We start from the raw sequence: 21,363 nt of genomic DNA, 5'->3' as shown, positions 1-21,363 counted from the left end.
GGCCTTTTAGCTAAGATGAGTGATTTCGTTGTCAGGCCTAATGTCATCTTGGCCTGTTGGCTAAGATGAGAGTATTCTCGTTGTCAAGCCTAATGTCGTGTCGGCCTTTTGGCTAAGATGAGAGTATCCTTGTTGTCAGGCCTAATGTCAAATGGGCCTGTTGGCTCAGATAAGAGTGTTCCTGTTGTCAGGCCCAATGTCATCTCGGCCTTTCAGCTAAGATAAGTGATTTCGTTGTCAGGCCTAATGTTATCTTGGCCTGTTGGCTAAGATGAGAGTGTTCCTGTTGTCTGGCCTAATGTTATCTCGGCCTGTTGGCTAAGATGAGAGTGTTCCTTTTGTCAGGTCTAATGTCATCTCGGCCTTTTAGCTAAGATGAGAGTGATTTCGTAGTGAGGCCCAATGTTATCTTGGCCTGTTGGCTAAGATGAGAGTGTTTCTGTTGTCAGGCCCAATGTCATCTTGGCCTGTTGGCTAAGATGAGAGTGTTCCTGTTGTCAGGCCTAATGTCATCTCGGCCTTTTAGCTAAGATGAGAGTGATTTCGTTGTCTGGCCTAATGTTATCTCGGCCTGTTGGCTAAGATGAGAGTGTTCCTGTTGTCTGGCCTAATGTCATCTCGGCCTTTTAGCTAAGATGAGAGTGATTAATTTGTAGTCAGGCCTAATGTTATCTTTGCCTGGTGGCTAAGATGAGAGTGTTCCTGTTGTCTGGCCTAATGTTTTCTCGGCCTTTTGGCTAAGATGAGAGTATTATCGTTGTCAGGCCTAAGGTCATGTCGGCCTTTTGGCTAAGATGAGAGTATCCTTGTTGTCAGGCCCAATGTCATCTTGGCCTGTTGGCTAAGATGAGAGTGTTCCTGTTTTCAGGCCTTATGTCATCTCGGCCTTTTAGCTAAGATGAGAGTGATTTCGTAGTGAGGCCTAATGTTATCTTGGCCTGTTGGCTAAGATGAGAGTATCCTTTTTGTCAGGCCAAATGTCATCTCGGCCTTTCAGCTAAGATGAGAGTGATTTCGTTGTCAGGCCTTATGTTATCTTGGCCTGTTGGCTAAGATGAGAGTGATCTTGTTATCAGGCCTTATGTCATCTCGGCCTTTTGGCTAAGATGAGAGTTATTTCGTTGTCAGGGCCCAATGTTTTCTCGGTCTTTTGGCTAAGATGAGAGTGTGCTTGTTGTCAGGCCGAATGTCATCTTGGCCTGTTGGCTAAGATAAGATAAGGGCCTGTTGGTTAAGATAAGAGTGTTCTTTTTGTCAGGTCTTATTTCTATTTCGGCCTGTTGGCAAAGGTAGTAGTGTAATTATATCGATGCTTTATTGTATTTTTATATCGTTGTTATGATTATTGACAAATTATACGTCGTCAGACCGTACTGACACATCAATATTTGCTCCTCAATAAAAGCCAATTAATAGTGTGAATATTTATTTTGATTGGGACCACGTGACGATAGTCAGGCCTAATTTTATTTCGTCTTCTTGGCTGACAGTTGTGTTTTATTGTATCAGTGCCTCGTCGTATCTTTACGTGAAACGAACATAACTTTTGAACTTCCCTTGGATCTCAAATCTTAGCTCGGATTTTGAATGGACATTTAATTTAAATACACTGAGTATTTTACGCGAAAATAAATAAATACTTTGATTTTTTATTAAAAAAAAGGTGTTTTACTCTTTCGTACATTGACATTTCAGCTGGACGAGGAACCGAACCCCTCTTTACCCATAAGAACAATGTTTCGGTATACGCGGTACTTTTTCGGAACCGAACCCCTGCGGATAACGGGGTTTGACTGTATTGTAACATAAGATTTTTTTGGATCGTATAGATCATTTGCTGAAAAACTTCGAACTTATTTAAAAGTTTAAGGTATCAGAGTTAAGTTTTCAATCGTCGAGGCTCGCACAGCATTGTGATGCGAAAGTTCAATTTATAACACGCTGTATCAGCACCTCAATGCAGCCACAAAATAAAGAACAGTCGACCTCCGCTTTTTGAGGACCTGGTATTCGCGTCTTGCATACTCGCGATACAATAAATGAGGACATCCTCCGTCATTAACGGATTTTGACCACGTATATTTGTGATTTCACGTAACTATCTTCAGATTGTGAACAAACTTGAGTTTTTTTTCGCATTTTTATGTTGAACTTTTTATCATGGATCAAGCAAATAAATTTAATAATAAAATGAAAACAATTTCGAAGGGAATATTTACAAGAAAAAGAAAATTACGGACATATCAATAAAACTAAAATTTTTAGAACTTTTAAATAGCATTGTATTCAAACATCAATGCAAAGTAGCGATGCCAACTCATGCAGCGTGAAATGCAGAAAGATTACATGCGAAGAGCTAAGCGATTTCATTTATCCGATTTTTTTGTGAAAAAGTGAAATTTATTGTTTTTTACAACACGTAAGAACAATAAATTTGGTATAAAATGATATGACATGGTACGATACTCTTTTTTGTCCATATAAACTAACGTAAAATGGGACCCGGTATTCGCGGATTTGCTATTCGCGGTACTTTTTTAGAACTAATTAATCGCGAATAGCGCGGGTCGACTGTAACATAATTCGATGGGAAATAACCTTAGCTTTCCGATGATGAGGTCTAGTCCAGTCAAATTAGTTTTGAAAACGAAAAAATTCGCAACCGCAGTTTGACACCGCGAAAAGTTAGTGTAAAATGCAACTATGCAACTGATGGGAATTTATTGGTCCCTTTGAAGTTGCCCAAAATTCATTTTTTGGCTGTAGTTTTTTAACCACAAACTTTACGAAAAAAAGGTTCAAATAAAAAATGTAGGTCTTTTTAAGACCTACAATTTGGCGCATTATAAGTTGAAATCGGGTTATTTGTTTATCCGCTAGGTCGAAAAAACCGTCAAATATGACCGTTTTTTCAATTGCGTATAACTTTGCAATAAATCAAGCTAGGGTAACGAAACTTTAGGAATAAGAAGCCCTTGTCACGACGAACAAAAAGCACTTTTCATTTTTGCGCTAAGTGCATTATTGATCGAGTTATTCCATTTGTTTATTCAAAATATTTTTCCGCCCTTAAGCTGTGCCTGCAACTATAGGCATGATGCGGACACGAGCGACGGCTCAAATGAAAGGTAAAGACTTGTACTTTTGTAAACAAATTCAACCATAACATTTTATTGCTATTTTATTTCATAAAAATGAACAAATAAAGAGCCGTGCGAAAAAAAGAAAAATGTTTAAAGAGTCAACTTTTCCGGAAGTTCTACGGTATTAAATAGTTTATAAACACTGCTAATGTTAATAATTTTTTAAGACCTCTAAAATAAAAAAAAGCAAGTCTCTAAGTTCATTAGAAGCGGAGAAATTTAAAATTTTACAGCGGAGCGATTTTGAACTGCGAGATCTCATTTTCGTAACACAAGAGGCCAGCTCGCGCGAGGTACCCCCACTCCTACGTTATTGGCCGCGGCTAGCGACGCATAAGCGCACTCGTTGTTTAACTTAATGATATTGCAACAATAAACACATTTGATAGTTGCTATTGATTCTATATGAAATTTCAACTTTACATTGAATATGTGACAAAATTTCGGCTCTTAATATAAATAATTAAGGCCACAGTGATTTTTTGAAAAAAAAAAAAAAAAATTAACTCGCTTCCTATTGCACTTAGAAGGGTGCTTTTTTTTTAAATCTGCGGAATGATGTCAGCTTTCCATTTTCTAAATTTTAATTTTTGTTCGACATTTATTTAATCGTCCAGCCTCATTTGCTTATAAACTTTTTGGAGGGGGTATTTTGCGTTCATTTTTATGCAATAAAATAGCAATAAAATGTTATGGTTGAATTTGTTTACAAAAGTACAAGTCTTGACCTTTCATTTGAGCCGTCGCTCGTGTCCGTATCATGCCTATAGTTGCAGGCACAGCTTAAGGGCGGAAAAATATTTTTAATAAACAAATGGAATAACTCGATCAATAATGCACTTAGCGCAAAAATGAAAAGTGCGTTTTGTTCCTCGTGACCAGGGCTTCTTGTTCCTAAAGTTTCGTTACCCTAGCTTTATTTATTACAAAGTTATAAACAATTGAAAAAACGGTCATATTTGACGGGTTCTACCACCAAGCGGATAAACAAATGAACCGATTTCAACTTATAATACGCCAAATGTAGGTCCTAAAAAGACCTACATTTTTCATTTGAACCTTTTTTTCGTAAAGTTTGTGGTTAAAAAACTACAGCCGAAAAACGAGTTTTGGGCAACTTCAAGGGGCCCAATTGTTTAAATCCCCATCAGTTGCATAGTTGCATTTTACACTACTTCATTTCTAACATCTAACACTAACTTTTCCCGGTGTCAAACTGCGGTTGCGAATTTTCTCATTTTTAACATAGGGTCAGATTTAATTTGACTGGACTAGTCAGATTATTGAAAATTGTCTTTTTTCCTCTAAAAAATCGCCGGAAACCTGAAAAGTTAAATATAACATAACATAACATAACGGTATATTCATAAGATTTTTTTAAATAATGTCAATCGAAAGCTGAGGAAATTTCCAATCGACATGCAAGTTTTTAAAGTGTGAAAATGATTATTACTCATCGAAATACAGCGACAAACTCGTGAAAACGTAAGATTCTGGGTTGTGCGGGACACTGCTCTGTGAAGTAACTGTCGCGCATTGCTTTAAAGTGGAATTTTTACCATGTTTCGGGTTTTCAAAAAACTTTACAAATACATTTTCCAGCGTAAAATTTAATGCCCTTTCTAAATCCAGGCTCAAATTTGAAATCCAAAGCATAGTTCAAAAGTTATGACCGTTAAAACATAAAAAGACGTATAAAATTACCATGTTTTGCACAGATTTGTTCGTTTTTTTATGTTTAAACGATCAGAACTTTTGAAGTGCGCATTGGATCTCAAATCTGAGTCCGAAATTGGAAAAGGCATTCAATTCTATATCAAATAAAGTAATTGCAAAGTTTTTCTAAAGCTCGAAATATGCCCACTGTCAATTCATACATCCTGAAAGTTAATGGGTTAAATGTAAATATCGATTTTAATTTTTAGGCACGGTTTTAACCTAAGCCTATAACTGTACAAATCATGTTTTCATATCCCAAAAAGTGATCAAAACTTTTGGAGCAAGGATTTTTAACGTTTCGGAAATAACGGACACCCTAATATGTATATTAAATTTTACGTTATAACAATTTGGAATCTGTGCTTAATGAGGAATCGAACTCAATGTTTACATAAATTCTTTTACTTCATTTTGGTAGCATTTTTTTATTTTAGTATTTTTTTATTTTTATTGTTGCTCTGATTCTCATATAATTCAAAGTATTGCTTTTTACAATAGATATAAAATGAAAAAACTTGAGCATTTGTGTAAAGCAGCTGGATTACAATTCACTCGTTGCCCAATGTAACCTACGAAATTCCGAATAAGTATACACCAATATCCTCATCAAAGAGTAAAATGAAAAATTAATGTTACGAAGTAGAATTTATCTTGAAATACAACAAAAAACTTACCTCCATGCTATTATAATCAAATTCATCACACACCTCATTTAAAAATTCAAGCACATCCGTAGTTCATTGTATTCACTCATTCATTTTATATCAATCCTATTAGTGTGGCATTACATCAAAACTCTCTTTGAAGATACTCTGTGGTCATTAAAAAATTATTTTTCTAAACCTTATCCTTGGATGACAGTACTATTTTAAAGTTTACTCAATTTAGACGAAAGCAACCATTAACAGCATTTGACAAATTAATTTCAATTTAATATTGAACACAGCTTTTATGAACTCATTTCATAGCTATTAATTTTTTTTTTTATTATTTTCCAGTAATAATTGTATCATAACTCTTACAAAACAACTTAATCTCGTTATATATTATAATCAGTTAGATATCCTTCATGGGGTGAAATTTTATCAAACGAAGACTAAACTAATGAGATATATTTTTGAGAAATTTCACAACCTTTCTCAGATTATGCAACTTTTCTAGAAAAGTTGATTCTCTAGATACATTCACTTTTTCTCAAAGAGAGTAATTAAATTATTTAATATTTAACATATAATCTGTTCTGAAATTGATAGTAATCTATTGCAAGAGGTATGTCATTTTTTCATAACACAGTACAGGTTATTAAGAAAAAAAATCAATATCACGCGCTCTCAATCCGTATGTATTAACAATTTATTTCAATGAAGTCTTAGGGATACATTTTCACATATATGTGTGGAAATCCGAGAAACTTTTAACTTTTCCACTAAAAAAAAACATATTACATCTTTTATCAATTTTTCTTTTCATAGTTTTTCTGGTAAAACGTTCAGTACCTCTTGGTCTATAGTTGTTTTGAAAAACTTACCCTTTTTTCAGAAAAAAGTTTGAATACTTTATAAAGATTTTATACAAATAAAATGTTTATAGCTTATAAATTTTTAGCAAAAAATTGTGAGGACATATGGCGATGAATCAATGCAAAAGCATACTTGATTTTAATTTTAGGGTAAATCATACGTAATTGTCTACCTTAAAAGTAATTTTTAACATAATAATTAATATGTATCCCAATTGCAAGTAAGGCGCTGTTAATTTACCCACATAAAGTGTCATTAAATAGCGAGTTTGATGTGGCCACATTACCACATTAATATCGAATTACATACATTTGAATAAAGCAATTATCTAATATGGCTGTATACGTAAATTCCTTTCTAGCTGGTGATACTTTTTCCATTTCCCTGCCCCATACTATTTAATGAAGCGCTAAGGGGCGTGCTCAGTCGTCGCTCGAGCCAGCCATTGGCTTAGCCATCTTATCTTTCCCACCTATTACAGCCGAATCGGACCTTAAAAGTTTCTGAGCCGGCGACCGTAGCATCAGTTGCTCATCAGTAACACAGTGCTACGAGTGGTATTAGATTTCTTGCCAGTTGCTTGAAATTGATCGTGTTTCGAACTGTTTTTCAATGATCACTGTTGTGTAAGAATAAAATAATATACCATGAGTGAGTGCCAAACTAAACAGTGCAAAGGAAAAGGAAAAGCCAAAGCTAAAGATGAATTGAAAAAAGAGCCCCCTCATGTGCATCTAAAACCGATAATTCACCACAGTGATTTTACATCGACGAATTATTATCGACCCGACGGTAAGTCACTAATTTTAATTCTTTTAAATCGTAATTATTGATTTCTTTATTAAATTGAATAGTTAAAAGATCTATGAACTAAACTAACTTGACTATTGATTTAAAAATTTTCATTGTTAAATCAAAGATGCATTGATTCGCACTTGAATTGTTAATTTTTTAAATAGTTTCATATGTCATTTCAGCACTTTTTTAAGCAAATATAATATAATAATTAGTCAAAAACTTTTGAAATTTTTTTTGAGTAAGGTATTATTTAAGCATGCTGTTATTCAGTAACACATGTCGAGAATTTTTCGAATAAATTTTCGTTTTAGTCGTCCATATGATTTACCGATAATTTTGAAATTATAAAACTAATACCCAGAGATACATCGTACAACAAAAGTTTTGGACTTTACCGGCCACTTCCACCGAAATGCAATAATCACCTCGTTTACGATCTCGACAATCACTGTCAAAACACAAAACAGAAGCAAAAAACTTGTTTCGCTCAAAAAATTAGTGCAAACTACTTTTTGCGGTTTCCGGAAGTTGTCGTGTCAACTCTTACACTGATTCTAGGAGTCTTGTTTGTTTTCCATTAAAAAAATTTTTCAAATATGATTTGCCGCTTTTTTTAATGACATAGCGAATCCGCTGTGTTTACTCTACTCAAAAAACCGCAAAATTTACCCCTTTGCTTTGTTTGTACTCATCGATTTCCAAATATTTCTTTCAAAGTTAATGTTGATTGAAAATTTTTTTTGTTTAAATTTATTTATCATTATTTTAATGATTTCTAAACCACACTTTCTGCAAGAATTTCATAAATGTTCGTGGTGAAATTCCACCATTAAGTAATAGTATGATTAACTATAAAATAATTTTAAATAAAAAAAATTTTACATTAATTAAGTAATGTTTCAACCAGAATGAGCCCTTTAATATTTGCCTTGGTTCTTCATTTTTTCATCCACTTTAATATTCGTTTATAGCTCTCGCCGTGACTCGCTCCTAGCCAACACTAAGCGCCCGCAAGTACATGCATACTTTAAATGTACCTCTCAAGACACGAAAAATCGCAGGTACGTTTCATCGCGACATCAAAAAGAAGTACCGCGTCTTATCTATCGCTCGAGAAAAAAAGAAAAGAAAAAGGCATTGGGGATGCGACAGACTTTTGTCGGTGCCAAAAAAAAAAAAAAAAACGACTAGCCTGGGCTGTCGACACCTCTTTATTTTTTTTAATCCCCTTCTAAATACGAAAACGAGGAAATACACGTGCCGGGCAAAATGAAAAAGGAAAAATCGATGAGGCGCAAAATAATGCCGACTGGCGTCAAGTCTTGTAGCTCATCGACGTATTGAGCGATTTTTCGCCGCGACATAATGCGCGTATTATTCAACAACTTAGTCTGTCGGGTTTCCGCCTCTAAAATCTCCCTTGAATACCTGCTGACCGACTATAACTGCGAAATATTTAACGCTACGTGACTGTGATCAAAGACTATATAAAAATTATTATATATACTCAATATAAAAATTATTTGTTAATATAGGCGCAGTGGAGGTTTTGCAGCAATTCGGCAAATTTCAACCGGGTCTGAAAATTAAAGTGATGAACAAAAAAGATTGGAGATCTTTTCTGCGATTCGGCACAGAGATGATCCTTACGAAAAGCGGCCGGTAAGTTCTAATTAAAAATCATACTTCTCTAAATATCGCATAAAATATTTTTGTAAATAATAAGCAATCGTATGAATTTATGCACAATCATACCACTACATGAGAATATTTCAATATCGCACTCTCTTTCGCTTTGAGAAAGGTCCTCTGGCCTATTCATCATATCATGCACGTGTGAGAAGATGCGCAATGAAAAACAAACTTGGTCGCGTTACTGGCGCCGATGATACGCGTATAAGCCCATATAAACCATACACAAGCAGACTTTTGACGATCTCCCGAGGCCTAGTTCATCGTGCTCGTTTATAATTTTACTCGTAACAACATATCACGGTCCCGCAATATGGTATTCCCTTAAATCATCTCTCGCTCTGTTTTACAAGCTCATGCATATTTTCAGCTTTCGATCGCGATCGGCGTTTAAAAAAAAATAAGAGTATCAGCGTGTGTACGTGTACGGTGCTCGGCTCACGCAGCGGGGGTCCATGCGGTATATTACCTGGCGCTTGTGTTTATTATTACCAATCGTTCGTGTCTCGATTGGTCTGTTTTTCATTGCATCATTTGAACACATGAATAGTGACATTTTCGCGATTGATTTTTAGGACAATGATTCGTTAAACAGCACAAGATGTATTATTTTTGCCATTATTTTTTTATCAATAAAATGTCTCGTTGAAGAAAAAGTCCCGAGCGAATCAAGCTATTATTATATTATCATGGGAAAGGTGTGCGACACAAACGGTATGCACGGCTATTACGATGTATGATTTATCGATTGCGGGGCGTCTTTATAGAAAAAGATCGAAGACACGTGACGAAGCGACGCGAAATGTATGTTATAAAAAAATTAGCATTTTATATTTCGGAGCCGCTCGCAAGGGCTCATTAATAACGAGTAGAAGAAGTTAAAAGTGGCGCCTGCTGAAAAATCTCTCGCAAGCGGTCCGAACTGCCGGTCGAGCCATACGGTGGCATCGGAGCCGAAATCTCGTAAAAAGTGTGAGATATCGACGCTCGGGAACGGCCAGAGCTGTGAGGTCGATCGAATGCCGGCAAAAAGATGAAAAGGATTGAAAGTTCACGGCTTGCTTCGCTTGCGATTATTATCGTATATATTTGTCGCTTCGTACACCGTCGATCATTGACACGTGTGTGGATATAATTTTCCATCCTAGTGATTAGTTCGCGCAAATTTTTTTTCTTAAAATTTTGAAAAATAAATCTGGTCAGCGACGGAATAAAAATACAATCAAAACGGAAATGACTAAAACTCGCGAGTTGGCTAATTGATAACGGTGTAAAATATTTCCATGGAAAACGTAAGTACGCGTATCTTTCAAGTAGAGAAGACGCGCGTGCACTCGCGGATATAGAGATCCGGCAAACTGCAGCGCATCGATATCGCAGCTCGCCATACGGTGGTGTTCTAGGTAATCGAGCTATTCTGACTCACATGGCCGGTGCACGGTTGAGATTTTTTTTATTTATCTCGAATAAAAAGTTCGTTAAAGTTATTTGATTCTGTAACGTACTTTCGTATCCTAAAAATAATCTGTACAGCGGAAAATAAGTGTTAAAATCAAACGATTGGTCAACAGCAACATCTCCAAAGTGTCGCGTACTTCCTTTCATTCTAGTCGAAATCTATATCGAACGCACTTTTACTTTTACACCAAGTGTCAGTTCTCCAAAAATACTGCGAGTCCAGACGCTTCGCGGCGCTCGGCCGTCAGGCTCTAATATCCTGCGCGAGTTACATATAAATTAATTGGCACCTTTGCCCAAGTAAAAAGCAGATAATACTCATTTGAATAGCGTGCGTGCATACGATTCTCTATAGGCTCTCGTACGCGTCAATTAATTACACGCGGAAGCGTAATCCTAGAATTTCTAATGAACCTAGGAGAAGGAAGTTCCATTTAAACTGAATCCTTTTCTTTTTTCGTGTACGCATACAAAAGGTCGCTTTAACGAAATTTATGCGAGTTCGAGGGCCTACGACGCATGCGCCCAAGCGGTTACTCGAACAAAAAAAAAAAAAGATGATCGAGATACCTACGCGGAAATGGTTTATTTCGTGCCTGATCCATGGCATGTGACTGGGCGCGAAGAGTTAACGACGACGACGACGACGACGACGACGTCGAAATATAACACACATGCTGTTGTCCGCACGCGCCTACGCACGAGTATCTCTCTTGCGGATTTTTTCCCTTCGTTCCTATAGACATCGAAAAAAAAAAAAAACAGACACTTGCACGTATCTCTACGCGAGATCGCAAAAAAGGAGAGAAAAGAAGGAATGTAAGTCTCGTCGGTGGCAAATTCGTAAGCGAAAGAGTATAGGCATTTATACACACACGTGTGTCTGTGAGGCCAGGCGCCACGCGTTGGGCGCCAGAGCAAGTGTAAAAGACGACGGCGATCTTCGAGTCTGTGTATGTAAGGATACGCGGGCTGCTCTCAAGCCATGCGCGCGATGTGCGATTTTCGGCGCCTTTGTACGCTCGCTCGCTCCCGAGTCCCGAGAGCTGCTCTTCACGCATGAGAATGCCTTTTTTTGGCTCGCGAGAACTCCTTGTATACTACATATAAATGCGCATATGTGTATATTATACGTGTAATGTTATTTGAACCTTCGTGACGCCATAGAATGTAAGCCAGTATTTTTTTTCCAAGTACGTATAGCCCCTGCATGGCGCAACGAGGTAATTAAATATCGATTTTTCATCTCGGGCCTAATGGGCTGCATTTAGTATTGGATTGGACTATCGACGACGATGAATGATTTAAAAATTATCTTAATAGCAAAGTGCATATGACTTGAGATAACTGATTCACTAGAAAAAGAATAGAAAAGTAAAATTAACATATTTCCACGACTTGAGCCTTCGGAGCTGATTGGGTGCAAGGTGTTCAAAATTTAAGTTATTTACAAGTCCCACGCTAAGAACTCGTGTTGTTCTTCGCGCATGCATGCAAAAAAAAAATAACAAAAGTATATTAATTTCGACAATGATTCGACAATTTTTCTTTCCGGCTTAAATCTCGTTTTATTACTGCGTTAAACTGCACCTCATCTTCTTAAATGAGGCTCTCTCTCTCTCTTTCTTCCTCCGATCACGCGAACTCAATCAAAGAAAATAACTTCCGTACGTTATACGTACGCGCTGACATATATTTACCCGCTCGTCTCTACAAATACAACGGATTAAAGCCGCTGAGTTTGTTTTGGTTTTGGGAAAACAAAAGAGAAACATGTATTAAGTACAAAAGTAAATAGTGGTGGCTGTTCGGTACCAAGCAATTATGTATTCACTTAGTCCAATGTGTCGCGAGTCCTTTGTTTGTAACTTCAAAAAAGCGATTTCGCTTGGTCATCGGGAAAAACTGTAGCACACGCACTCACTCACCTTTCGGAAGGCTCAATTAAATAATTCTCTTAAAATCTATTAACGCGTTTCTTAGAGTCAAATACCATCTAGTGCCTACCATACTCATTCGATTGCTCTTTAATGGATATTTTAGGTCTTATCTTGACTTTGAATAAACGAATGAATGAATAACGATTTCTGTCTTTTTTGCAGGACTATGTTTCCACCGATTCGCGTGCAATTGCAGGGACTGTTTCCTGATAGGCTCTACATGATCGTGCTGGAGTTTAAACTCGTGGATTATGTCCGTTACAAGTACCATAAAGAAAAAGAAAGCTGGGTGGCAGGCAAACCGTTTAGTCAGGAAGTGCAGCCGCCGGTAAATAGTCGGATCATTGCCTACCAGCCGATGCCAGGCTCGAAGCTGATGCACCACGAGCTCAATTTTAAACAAATCAAATTCTCCAACGACAGACCCGGTGAACAAATGGTAAGTTCGATCTTTTTTTTTCACAATTACTTTAGAGTCGTAAGCGTTAAAAACCAATAATCCACCGAGCTCGCGAATGATTCGACCAGCTCGAAAACATTCGAGCACTTGCGAAATCATCGATTCGCGAGCAATTGAATTTTTACACTTTCGGTGCCACACACGCGATCGTATAATACTTGTAAAGGCTGTATCCTAAACGATATCCTACCACTCGGCTCGAGCAGACGCTGATTTCATCGGGCCGGCGCCTCTCGTACTTTTTCTCACTTCTACGCGCGCGCGCGCTGTAACTTTTCTTCTCGACTCGTAATTATCTCAATTGATGAAGTCAAGGTGTGCACGAGCCAAGGTGTGTGGTCGAGCCACAATAAAGGAGAAAAATAAATCGATGATCGCGGGCGGTATACCCATTGAAGTAGGCATGATAATAAAGTAATAATTATAACACACATCCACACACTTGACTTGACTTCAAACTCATTAGCATACGATGTCATTCTCTTTAATTCATCTTTTTATATGAAACCAGATGCAGCTTTTATACAGACGCGTGTCTATGATGTTGTGCTTGTGGTACATATACGAATGACTTTTCTCCCAATTCCTTCCTTCTATTAAGACGGGTGACGAGCTGCTCGTTAAAGAAAAATCAGTGCTAGCCAGTTCCTGCCTTCTTTGTAAGCCGACAGTCTACGTAAACACATTACCGAATTATGGTGCTTGCGGTTTACTTTCATTCGTTTCTCTCTTCAGTTTTCAATGGATTCCGGATGTCCGAATAACGATTTTTATATATAACGTGATTTGATGTGCAACACTCCAGATTCTATTTGATCAGCTTGCGATTTTCGGTTTCGTGGCGAGCGCCCGTACGCTCGCATAAAAACGCGTCGAAAATCGTTGTTGCACTCGAAAATCGATATATACGACGCGCGCGTAAGGTGAATTGTAAATCTCAGTTTTTTGCAGCTCTCCTTTTTCTCTTTGCGAAACGATTATGTTTGCTCATTTTTTTTGTTCTTGACTCTCGCTTAGTACCGATACTTGTACGGGCAGTGTCGCCTTCGCCGCTTGCAATATTTACCCATCCTTCTTCTCCTTCGCCTTCCTCGAAAAAGAATCTTTAGGAGAGCCATCATCGGCCTCGGATTTTTGAGAATCGTACATTTATGGCGCCAGCGGGAGTAGGATATGTATACAGGCACGACACTTTGCAAAAGGGACGACGCGCGCTCGGTGTAGCGCAAAGAACGACGTGCGGGCAATTATAATTTTAATAAAATTCCATCGCCACGGACGTCGCGCCGCCACCACCGCCGCCTCTTTTCTCGCTAAAAGTTGGCAAAAAATATCGCGTCCCGTGCGCACTCGTACAGTCGTTTCTTCTACTTCTTGTTTGTATTCGCACATGTGTCGCATTACGTTTAGTGGTTTCGAGGCGAAAAATTTGCAAAAAATCTAATTTTCATGTCAACTATTGATATAAAAAGCTACAATGTTGAAAATCGTTGTTATTTTCGCAGGTATCTCTGAGATCGATGCACAAGTATTGCCCGCGTCTGTGGATCATAGAGTGCGACGGTCACATCAATCTGCGGCACAGCATCCAGACCCTTTTGCACCTCTACCCGTCCTTTAGCAGGGACCTCGAGTACTCCGAGTTCATCGCCGTTACGGCCTATCAAAACCAGCAAGTAACCGATCTAAAAATTGAAATGAATCCGTTCGCCGCTGGCTTCACGTCAACGGGCAAGGCCAACACGAGGCGCAAACGCGAAGCGGCCAAGCTGAGGGAGAAACAACAATTGGCCAATACATCGGAACAGACGGACGATGAAAATTCGGCCCAAGAGAGCAGATCATGTAGTAGGAAGGCATCTTCCGACGATGATAACAACTCATCATCCGATGAATGCGATTGTCCAAAGCCTAGGCAAGTGAACGACGACTGGTACTGCCTCATACACGAAAATCAAGCGACTCGACGCACGAGTTCTTCTTTTCATCGGCCTTGGGAGGCTCACAATCGTCCAGGCAGCTCATCTCCATCATCGTTGCCGCCGGCTCCTTACGTATCTGCCGATGTCAGTGAGTCAAGTCCTCGAGTACAACATTCTGTCCCTCGATCAAATCCTCAGATAACCCCATTTAAGTTGGATTCGCTCATCGAGCAAAGCGTGCTTACGCCCTTCTCCGCCATGCCTCCTTACGTGCACCAGGCTCATGCCGGATTCGTCCCGATGTATCCGAATATCGACATGCCTGCGCTGCCTACGAATCCTCCGATGCATGACTTGCCGCTGCAAATGCATTATGGTCCTCTCCTACCCGTGGGTCCGATGTATGGCCATCAATTGCTTTACGGCCCAACTTTTCCTGCGGAACCTGTATCGAAGTATCAAATGACCCTCGATGCTTTTCCACTGACACCGCCACATACGCCCAAGTCTGATTATTTGGAGACTGCTCACCTAAGCCTTGCCGGATCGAGGCCCAATGGATCTCATGCGACTCTGAAAAGACGAAATTCACAACCGTGTGAAGTCTGTGTAGACGAGGAACAGTCAAGCTCCCCCACAAGCACACATTACCCACGGAAGCGCTGGCAATCGGACTCTGTGATCCGATATACCCAAGTTTGAAAAAAAATGTTGTAAATACTTTGTTTTTGTCATTGAAACTCTAATTTGACAGATAATTATAATTTATTAAGTTTATATCTATAAATTGTACATAAAAACATTGTAATAAGAGTTGATGAGACTGAATTAATTTCGAATAAGTTGTGAATTACAAAAATATTCTGTGATTAACTCGATAAGCTTATGTAAAATATCCCATTGATATTTTTAATTTTTAAAAAATTTTTTTCTTTTACTTTTTTATTTGACAATTGTTCATTTGTAAAGGTAAATTGCATAAGTAAAGATATCCTATGCAAATGCAATGAAAATTTGATTTAGATTACGATCGTTAATCATCAAATTATGAATTATAATTGAAATAAATTGAAAAAAGTTAAAATAAATGATCTATGTGTCCACTTATTTTATTTTTACCCCAATTTACTTCATTGATGAAAAAATTTTCGTAATTTATTTATAAAAAAATTAATGTATTTACGAATGTTACAAATATCCAACCAAACATGATTGATTTTTACCAAAAAAAATTTCTTTAATTAATTAGTTTTAAGGTGATGCCGAAGCCCCAATTTTGACCTACTGAGCATTAAAAATGTAAATTGAAATATAGTATATTACTGCCCTAGGCCGTGAAAAACAGAAAAGTCCCAGAGTACGTGTAATTAGTGGCCGAGGCGAAGCCGAAGCTGATAAGCACGTGCTCTGGGGCTTTCTTTTTTCGCGGCATAGGCCTGTATACTATTTTTCATACACAGTGGCTCGAAAATCGCTCTTCCCACTTTGCGCAGCGGCAGGGAAGTAGTCACTTTCGGACGGCTGCTATGAAAACATTTTTACTAGACCGATACATTGATACATTGATGTATATTTTCGTAACTTTTTTTCCAGGCTGATTTTCGAAAAACGGCTCTGTGGAGCCCTCCGTATTGTTGCTGTGAAGAACTGCGACAAATTTCAGCCAATTTCATCGAATAGTTTTCCCAGAAAACAGGATCAAAATTTTTTATCCTACAAACAGTAATCAAAAATTTCGATCCTGTTTTCCGGAAAAACTACCCGATGAAATTGGCTGAAATTTGGTGCATTTGTTCACAGCTACAATACAGAGGGATACTCAGAGCCGTTTTTCGAAAATCGGTCTAGTAAAAAAGTTATTTAAATTTACACTTTTAATGCTCGGTCGGTCAAAATCGGGGCTTCGGCATCACCCTGTTTCGTGTAACAATAAGTACGCTGAAATGTTTTTAAATTTTACGACTAGGACATTGAAGATAAGCATCATCTAAAGTCTAAAATTTCAGGCTTATGCAAATGCAAATAGTTTATACTATTTCTTCATACTTTTGACTTTTCTTGGATTTTTCACAAAATGTATCTTAATTTCATTATTTTGAAATTTACTCGCATCCCGGATAATAGAGCGGGCGTATATCTGGTCGGGAACAAGAAGATGTTGCATCCCCTTTAATATGAAAGGTTGGACAATTTATTGCCGTTATTTTAAGGTATCCTTTATTTTTCAAATTTTGAAAATAAGGTAAGAACTAGTTCGTGCACAAACTTAGAAAAAAGTATTTATTTTCAAAAGAACAGAAGGAAACAGTTTAGAAAAATTATTTTATGGTTTGTAAATAAATAAAATTAAAAAATTCCAAACTAAAAACGGTTAAAAATTGTTAAAATCTACAATTTTCATTTGTATAATACTAAAAATAGTTGCTTGTTTTCCTATTATTATTTCTATACATTGAATCGATGATAGTGTAATATCTATTATTTGATCATAAATTCATAAAATAAATCGTAAAAATCTTATATTAAAACGTATAAAAATCAACATTCATGCTAAACTCATAGTACAAAACTTAAATCTACTCGACATTCATGACATTAAAACAAAATGGAATCATTTTAACGGTAATTTACATGGTATGCATATAATGAGGGGCAATTTACAAACAGCATCTCTCGTCGCCGTGGCCGTCGTTGTATTTGGGGCAGTAGGGCGGATCGTACATGGTGTAGCAGAAGGAGCCCCTGGAGCCGCTGGGCGTGTGTTGGCCCATCTGCAGCACCTCGCCGGAGCGAGGCGCGATGCGCGGGCCCGATGGGCAGCGACGCGTGCACGGCTCGGCCTGCATGTCGCGCGTCCCGTCGACGCTCTGGGCCATGAAGCACACGGCCCACACGTGACTGCACAGCTCGTGATTTTCCCGGTCCTCGCAGAACGGCTGCGACTTGCCTCCGTTCACGCAAAAGTCCACGTGGCCGCCTTTTCCAAGCTCACCTGTATGCGAAGCAAAGATAGAAAAAAGAAAAAAGTTATCGTTAATTTGTGTGAAACGCAAGAAGAGAGAGATAAGAGAGAGAGAAATCACTAATACATGACATTTCTCGCTGCATTGATCAGAGATGTTATCGCGAATAAAAGTACTCATTTGTCCTTCTTTCATCCTTGTAATTCAAAGCAAATAACAAGTTACGAAAAATTAGAGAAAAAAAAATGATAATTGTAGTTTATTATATGAAAATAATGATAGAATCGAAAGTGAAATAATTTTTTTCTTTCTCATAAAAAAGCGTCGCAGCGTGTCATCATCGTATAAGAACGGATTGCCGCTCTACGGTCACTGCAGCGCGAGTGAAATACGTAAGTACACAATTTTATTCCTCGAATTTGCTTCCTCTTGACCGAGTTTTGTCGAGCGCAGTTTAGATTTCTCATTGCTCCTATAACAATGACTCGGTAAAGTCCGCGGCGCACTTGTTTCTCGTTCTCACACCAAATCTCGTATAACTACTCGTCGGAACTAAGGATTAATATTCAGGATGTATACGTTGGATTAGTATTATATACGGATTATTTCGTCGTCTCAATTAAGAATTTCAATCCTATTTTTTTTAGCTCGGTTGCATGAAAAAATTTCTCGTACGGGCAAATCAGGAAAACATTTTTTGTATACACCGTAGGCGCGTATCAGATAATAACAGTAATCGCTCGGTACGTAGCGCAAAGCCACATAATGAAGCCTCGGTGCATCAGCAGCAGCCTAACATTTAACAACGAAATAATTGCACGAGTATAATTGCTCCCTCGGCTCAAGGTCCCTCCCGCGTCTGTATATGCGCAGCGATCGTACCGTAGTATCCAGCGTTGGTGTGTATGACCTCGACGAAGTCGGCGTCGCCGCTGTCGATCCTGTTGACCAGTCCCGGCCTGATGAGCGGCCTGGCCGGGTCCAGGCCCACTATTCGACTCATGCGAAACAGCAAGTAGTTGGCCATCATACCGCAGACGTGGGCGCCGAGCGAGTGGCCGACGCAGCTGGTCCGGCCGATCGGCAGGCCGTGATTACGCAGCGAGGTGAGCGACGCCGCCAGGCAGCGGGCCACCGGGCGCATGTTCGACACGGCGGCCGGGTAGCAGGGGGCGGCGCTCAGAGTTCCCCAGTCCACGACGAAGACGTTGTAGCTGCCGTTGCGCAGATAGGCGTCGCGCAGAACCGACATGGGCAGTGCGTCGAGGCCCCCTGAGCTCGTTAAGGAAACAAAAATATTTCATTATTCTCCGATTCAAATTTCGATATATTTTTTTTCTAGCTGTACCCTTTGTACTTTTTAATTGTTATTTAACGACACTGAATTCTATACAAACGTAAATGGGTGATAAAGAATAATAGAAATTTGAATATACATGGATTTTCCCAACATCACTTTACGATCCTATAACAGGTGCATTCGTCGAATAGAACTTGAATTATATCTTTTCAGTTAGATTACATCTATGAGTATTAAGTTGCAATTAATCAAGTGCGCTGGTAAGTCCGAAAAATTCGGATAAGCTCGACAATTTTCGGGTAGAATCAACTAAAAAATGTTATTATAAAACACATTAGCCGAGATCTTGAAGCTATAGCGATGATATTCGAATGTGTAAATCATCATTAACAAGAGCTCTGAAAGTAACTATGCCAAAAACATTTTGTGGCAACTTTTGGCTATTTATCGCATTTTATCGACATAGACAAAGTCTTCAGTAGTTGGAATAAATTTTCATACTAATACACTTTCAAACTCAAAGTTAAAGCCAAAGCAAAAAAATTATCATAAAAGTTGGTTGAATGTAACTAAAGTCTAACTTATGTTTTGGATCGATTTAAAAAACTTAGGAAAGACCGAAAAATTCGGGTAGTACCGTAAAGTCGAGTAAACCCAAAAAATTCGGCCGACCCGAGTACGACCCAAACCCGACGTGTCAAGTAAAAGTGTCGAGTAACTCACGTATTTTGCATTAAGAATTAGTTCACGCTTATCGAGCTTCGGATACGCGCAATGATAATTGAATTAATTAGTAGGCAGTGCACCTTACAGCACACTAATGACTGTGAAAGTGGTAGTGAGAAAACAGTTTATCTTAATCCTTGAGATACTTATGACATATCTCACAGCTCATTACCAGATTAAAATAATGCATTTTGGATGTAAGTAAAAAAAGATTATAAATTCCCTTGGGAAAAAGATAAATTTTTCAATCGATCTTTGTCTTTAAAAAATGAGTTACGATTGTGAATGTTATCTTCATTATAAATAACTCGTACACTTCATAAATCCTGATAACTATGAATTTCAATGAATTGGGGTAAACTATGGAAACAGTCGATCATGATTTAGATGGTCATTAATGGAATAAAGGACCTGTAAACACAGTTTTTCAATAAGTCGTTAAAAATCCATTAAGATTCATTATTCGGCGTGAAACAAAAGCAAGAAATCTTAGATGGTACAACAATAGGCAATGCTGACCACAGAAACAAACATTACCCACCACATAATATAAGGAGAGAGATACCTGAGATAATTTCTCTCAATTTTAATGGGTAATTAGTGAGCTATTAAAATCCGATCCAACCTGCTTGGTCAAGGTAACCGGACACCTGTCATCGGACATTGTCAGCGTGTCAGCTCAATTTTGATCGATGGATCGTCAAGTAATCTAATGACGATCATTATGCAGTGAACTCACCGGCGTAGCCGTGCACGAGCAAGATGTTCTCCTTGTTGGAGTCGTAATCCTTGCGCAGCCAATCGGAGGTGCGATTGGCCTCGAGCTTGAGGCGTGGATTGTCGGGCGTGTACAGGTAGAGATGGACGTCGGGATCGGGGCACTGGTCGTTGTCGTTGCCGCGCCTCCACGTGCAGTCGTCGCGATTGTACTGGGACGCGGTGCCGCTCTCGATGGCCTCCTGTATCGGGCCGCGCGCCTCGATCGTCCCCGAGCACAGCAGCAGCAGCATCGTCGCCGCGCACAGCGCGAAAAACAGCTGCAATCAGTTGGACATTATACCTGCGCGCTCGTTAGCCAAGAGGGGGGGGGGGGGGNGAGGGGGGGGGGGGGGAGCATATAAGCTGCATCGCGTAGCGCAATTGTTCCATGTTTCAGTGCTTGTGAAAGCGAGGCTATTTAGCAAAACGTCCGCGGTTTTACGCTCCGCTGCTGATCGTTTCGCGGCCCGCTGGAGACTTGACGTGAAATGACTCATATGTCTTTTCTGGTGAATTTAATCAATCGCGAGTCGGGCAGCGGTGCGACGATTTCGATTTCAATCGTGACGATGCATTGCGAGAAACTCGATACACTACCATTTGAGTCCTGGTTTTTTTTTTTTTTTTTGACATGTTCTAATCAAACCTTTTTTTGCTACGTTATTTACAATAAATAAATCGCTGTACGATAAAACAAAACAACATAAACTTGTTGTTATTGCATGATATGACGATATGACTGGTACATGAAATTTCTCGAATCAATTACTCACCGAAATCCGCAGGCGTCCGCATTGAAAACAATTTTTAGCATAAAATACGCTCCACGCACGCAAACGGAAGAACCTGTTTCTCGTCATTTACACTCTTTTTAAATACGCACGCGCCAACGCCGCATGTGCTTAACAGCTTTTTGACGCCTTGGCTTGTTTGCTTAGCCATCAAAAAAAAAAAAAAAAACGG

General features: G+C 38.7%; 2 protein-coding genes across 3 annotated transcripts in view; one reads left to right on the top strand and one right to left on the bottom strand.

Annotated features, from left to right (window-relative positions):
• The first annotated feature begins 6,900 nt into the window (after nucleotides 1-6,900).
• LOC106655701 (T-box transcription factor TBX20-like) lies at nucleotides 6,901-15,740 on the top strand. 2 transcript variants are annotated; one of them, XM_014376222.2, is made up of 4 exons: nucleotides 6,901-7,174; nucleotides 8,716-8,842; nucleotides 12,433-12,709; nucleotides 14,236-15,740. In XM_014376222.2, exons 1-4 carry the CDS (start codon nucleotides 7,030-7,032, stop codon nucleotides 15,352-15,354), a joined length of 1,668 nt encoding a protein of 555 aa, XP_014231708.1. In that variant the 5' UTR covers nucleotides 6,901-7,029; the 3' UTR covers nucleotides 15,355-15,740. The 2 variants fall into 2 exon arrangements, with proteins under 2 accessions (XP_014231708.1, XP_014231709.1); XM_014376223.2 differs by lacking the exons at nucleotides 6,901-7,174; nucleotides 8,716-8,842 and adding an exon at nucleotides 12,161-12,373.
• Nucleotides 15,741-17,049: 1,309 nt separating this feature from the next.
• LOC106655713 (phospholipase A1 member A-like) overlaps nucleotides 17,050-21,363 on the bottom strand; it is a 5,509-nt gene continuing 1,195 nt past the window's right edge. The window contains exons 2-4 of the mRNA XM_014376235.2: nucleotides 20,381-20,678; nucleotides 18,498-18,887; nucleotides 17,050-17,644 (exon numbers count right to left, since the gene is read on the bottom strand). Of these exons, the coding sequence (XP_014231721.1) occupies nucleotides 17,310-17,644; nucleotides 18,498-18,887; nucleotides 20,381-20,678 (1,023 nt within the window). The 3' untranslated portion in view covers nucleotides 17,050-17,309. The remainder of the gene's footprint in view (nucleotides 17,645-18,497; nucleotides 18,888-20,380; nucleotides 20,679-21,363) is intronic.

Source organism: Trichogramma pretiosum, unplaced genomic scaffold (assembly GCF_000599845.2).
Source record: "Trichogramma pretiosum strain Unisexual culture from Peru unplaced genomic scaffold, Tpre_2.0 scaffold64, whole genome shotgun sequence".
Taxonomy (NCBI): domain Eukaryota; kingdom Metazoa; phylum Arthropoda; class Insecta; order Hymenoptera; family Trichogrammatidae; genus Trichogramma; species Trichogramma pretiosum.
Note: the sequence above shows the minus strand (reverse complement) of the source record. Positions and strands in the feature narration are given on the sequence as shown.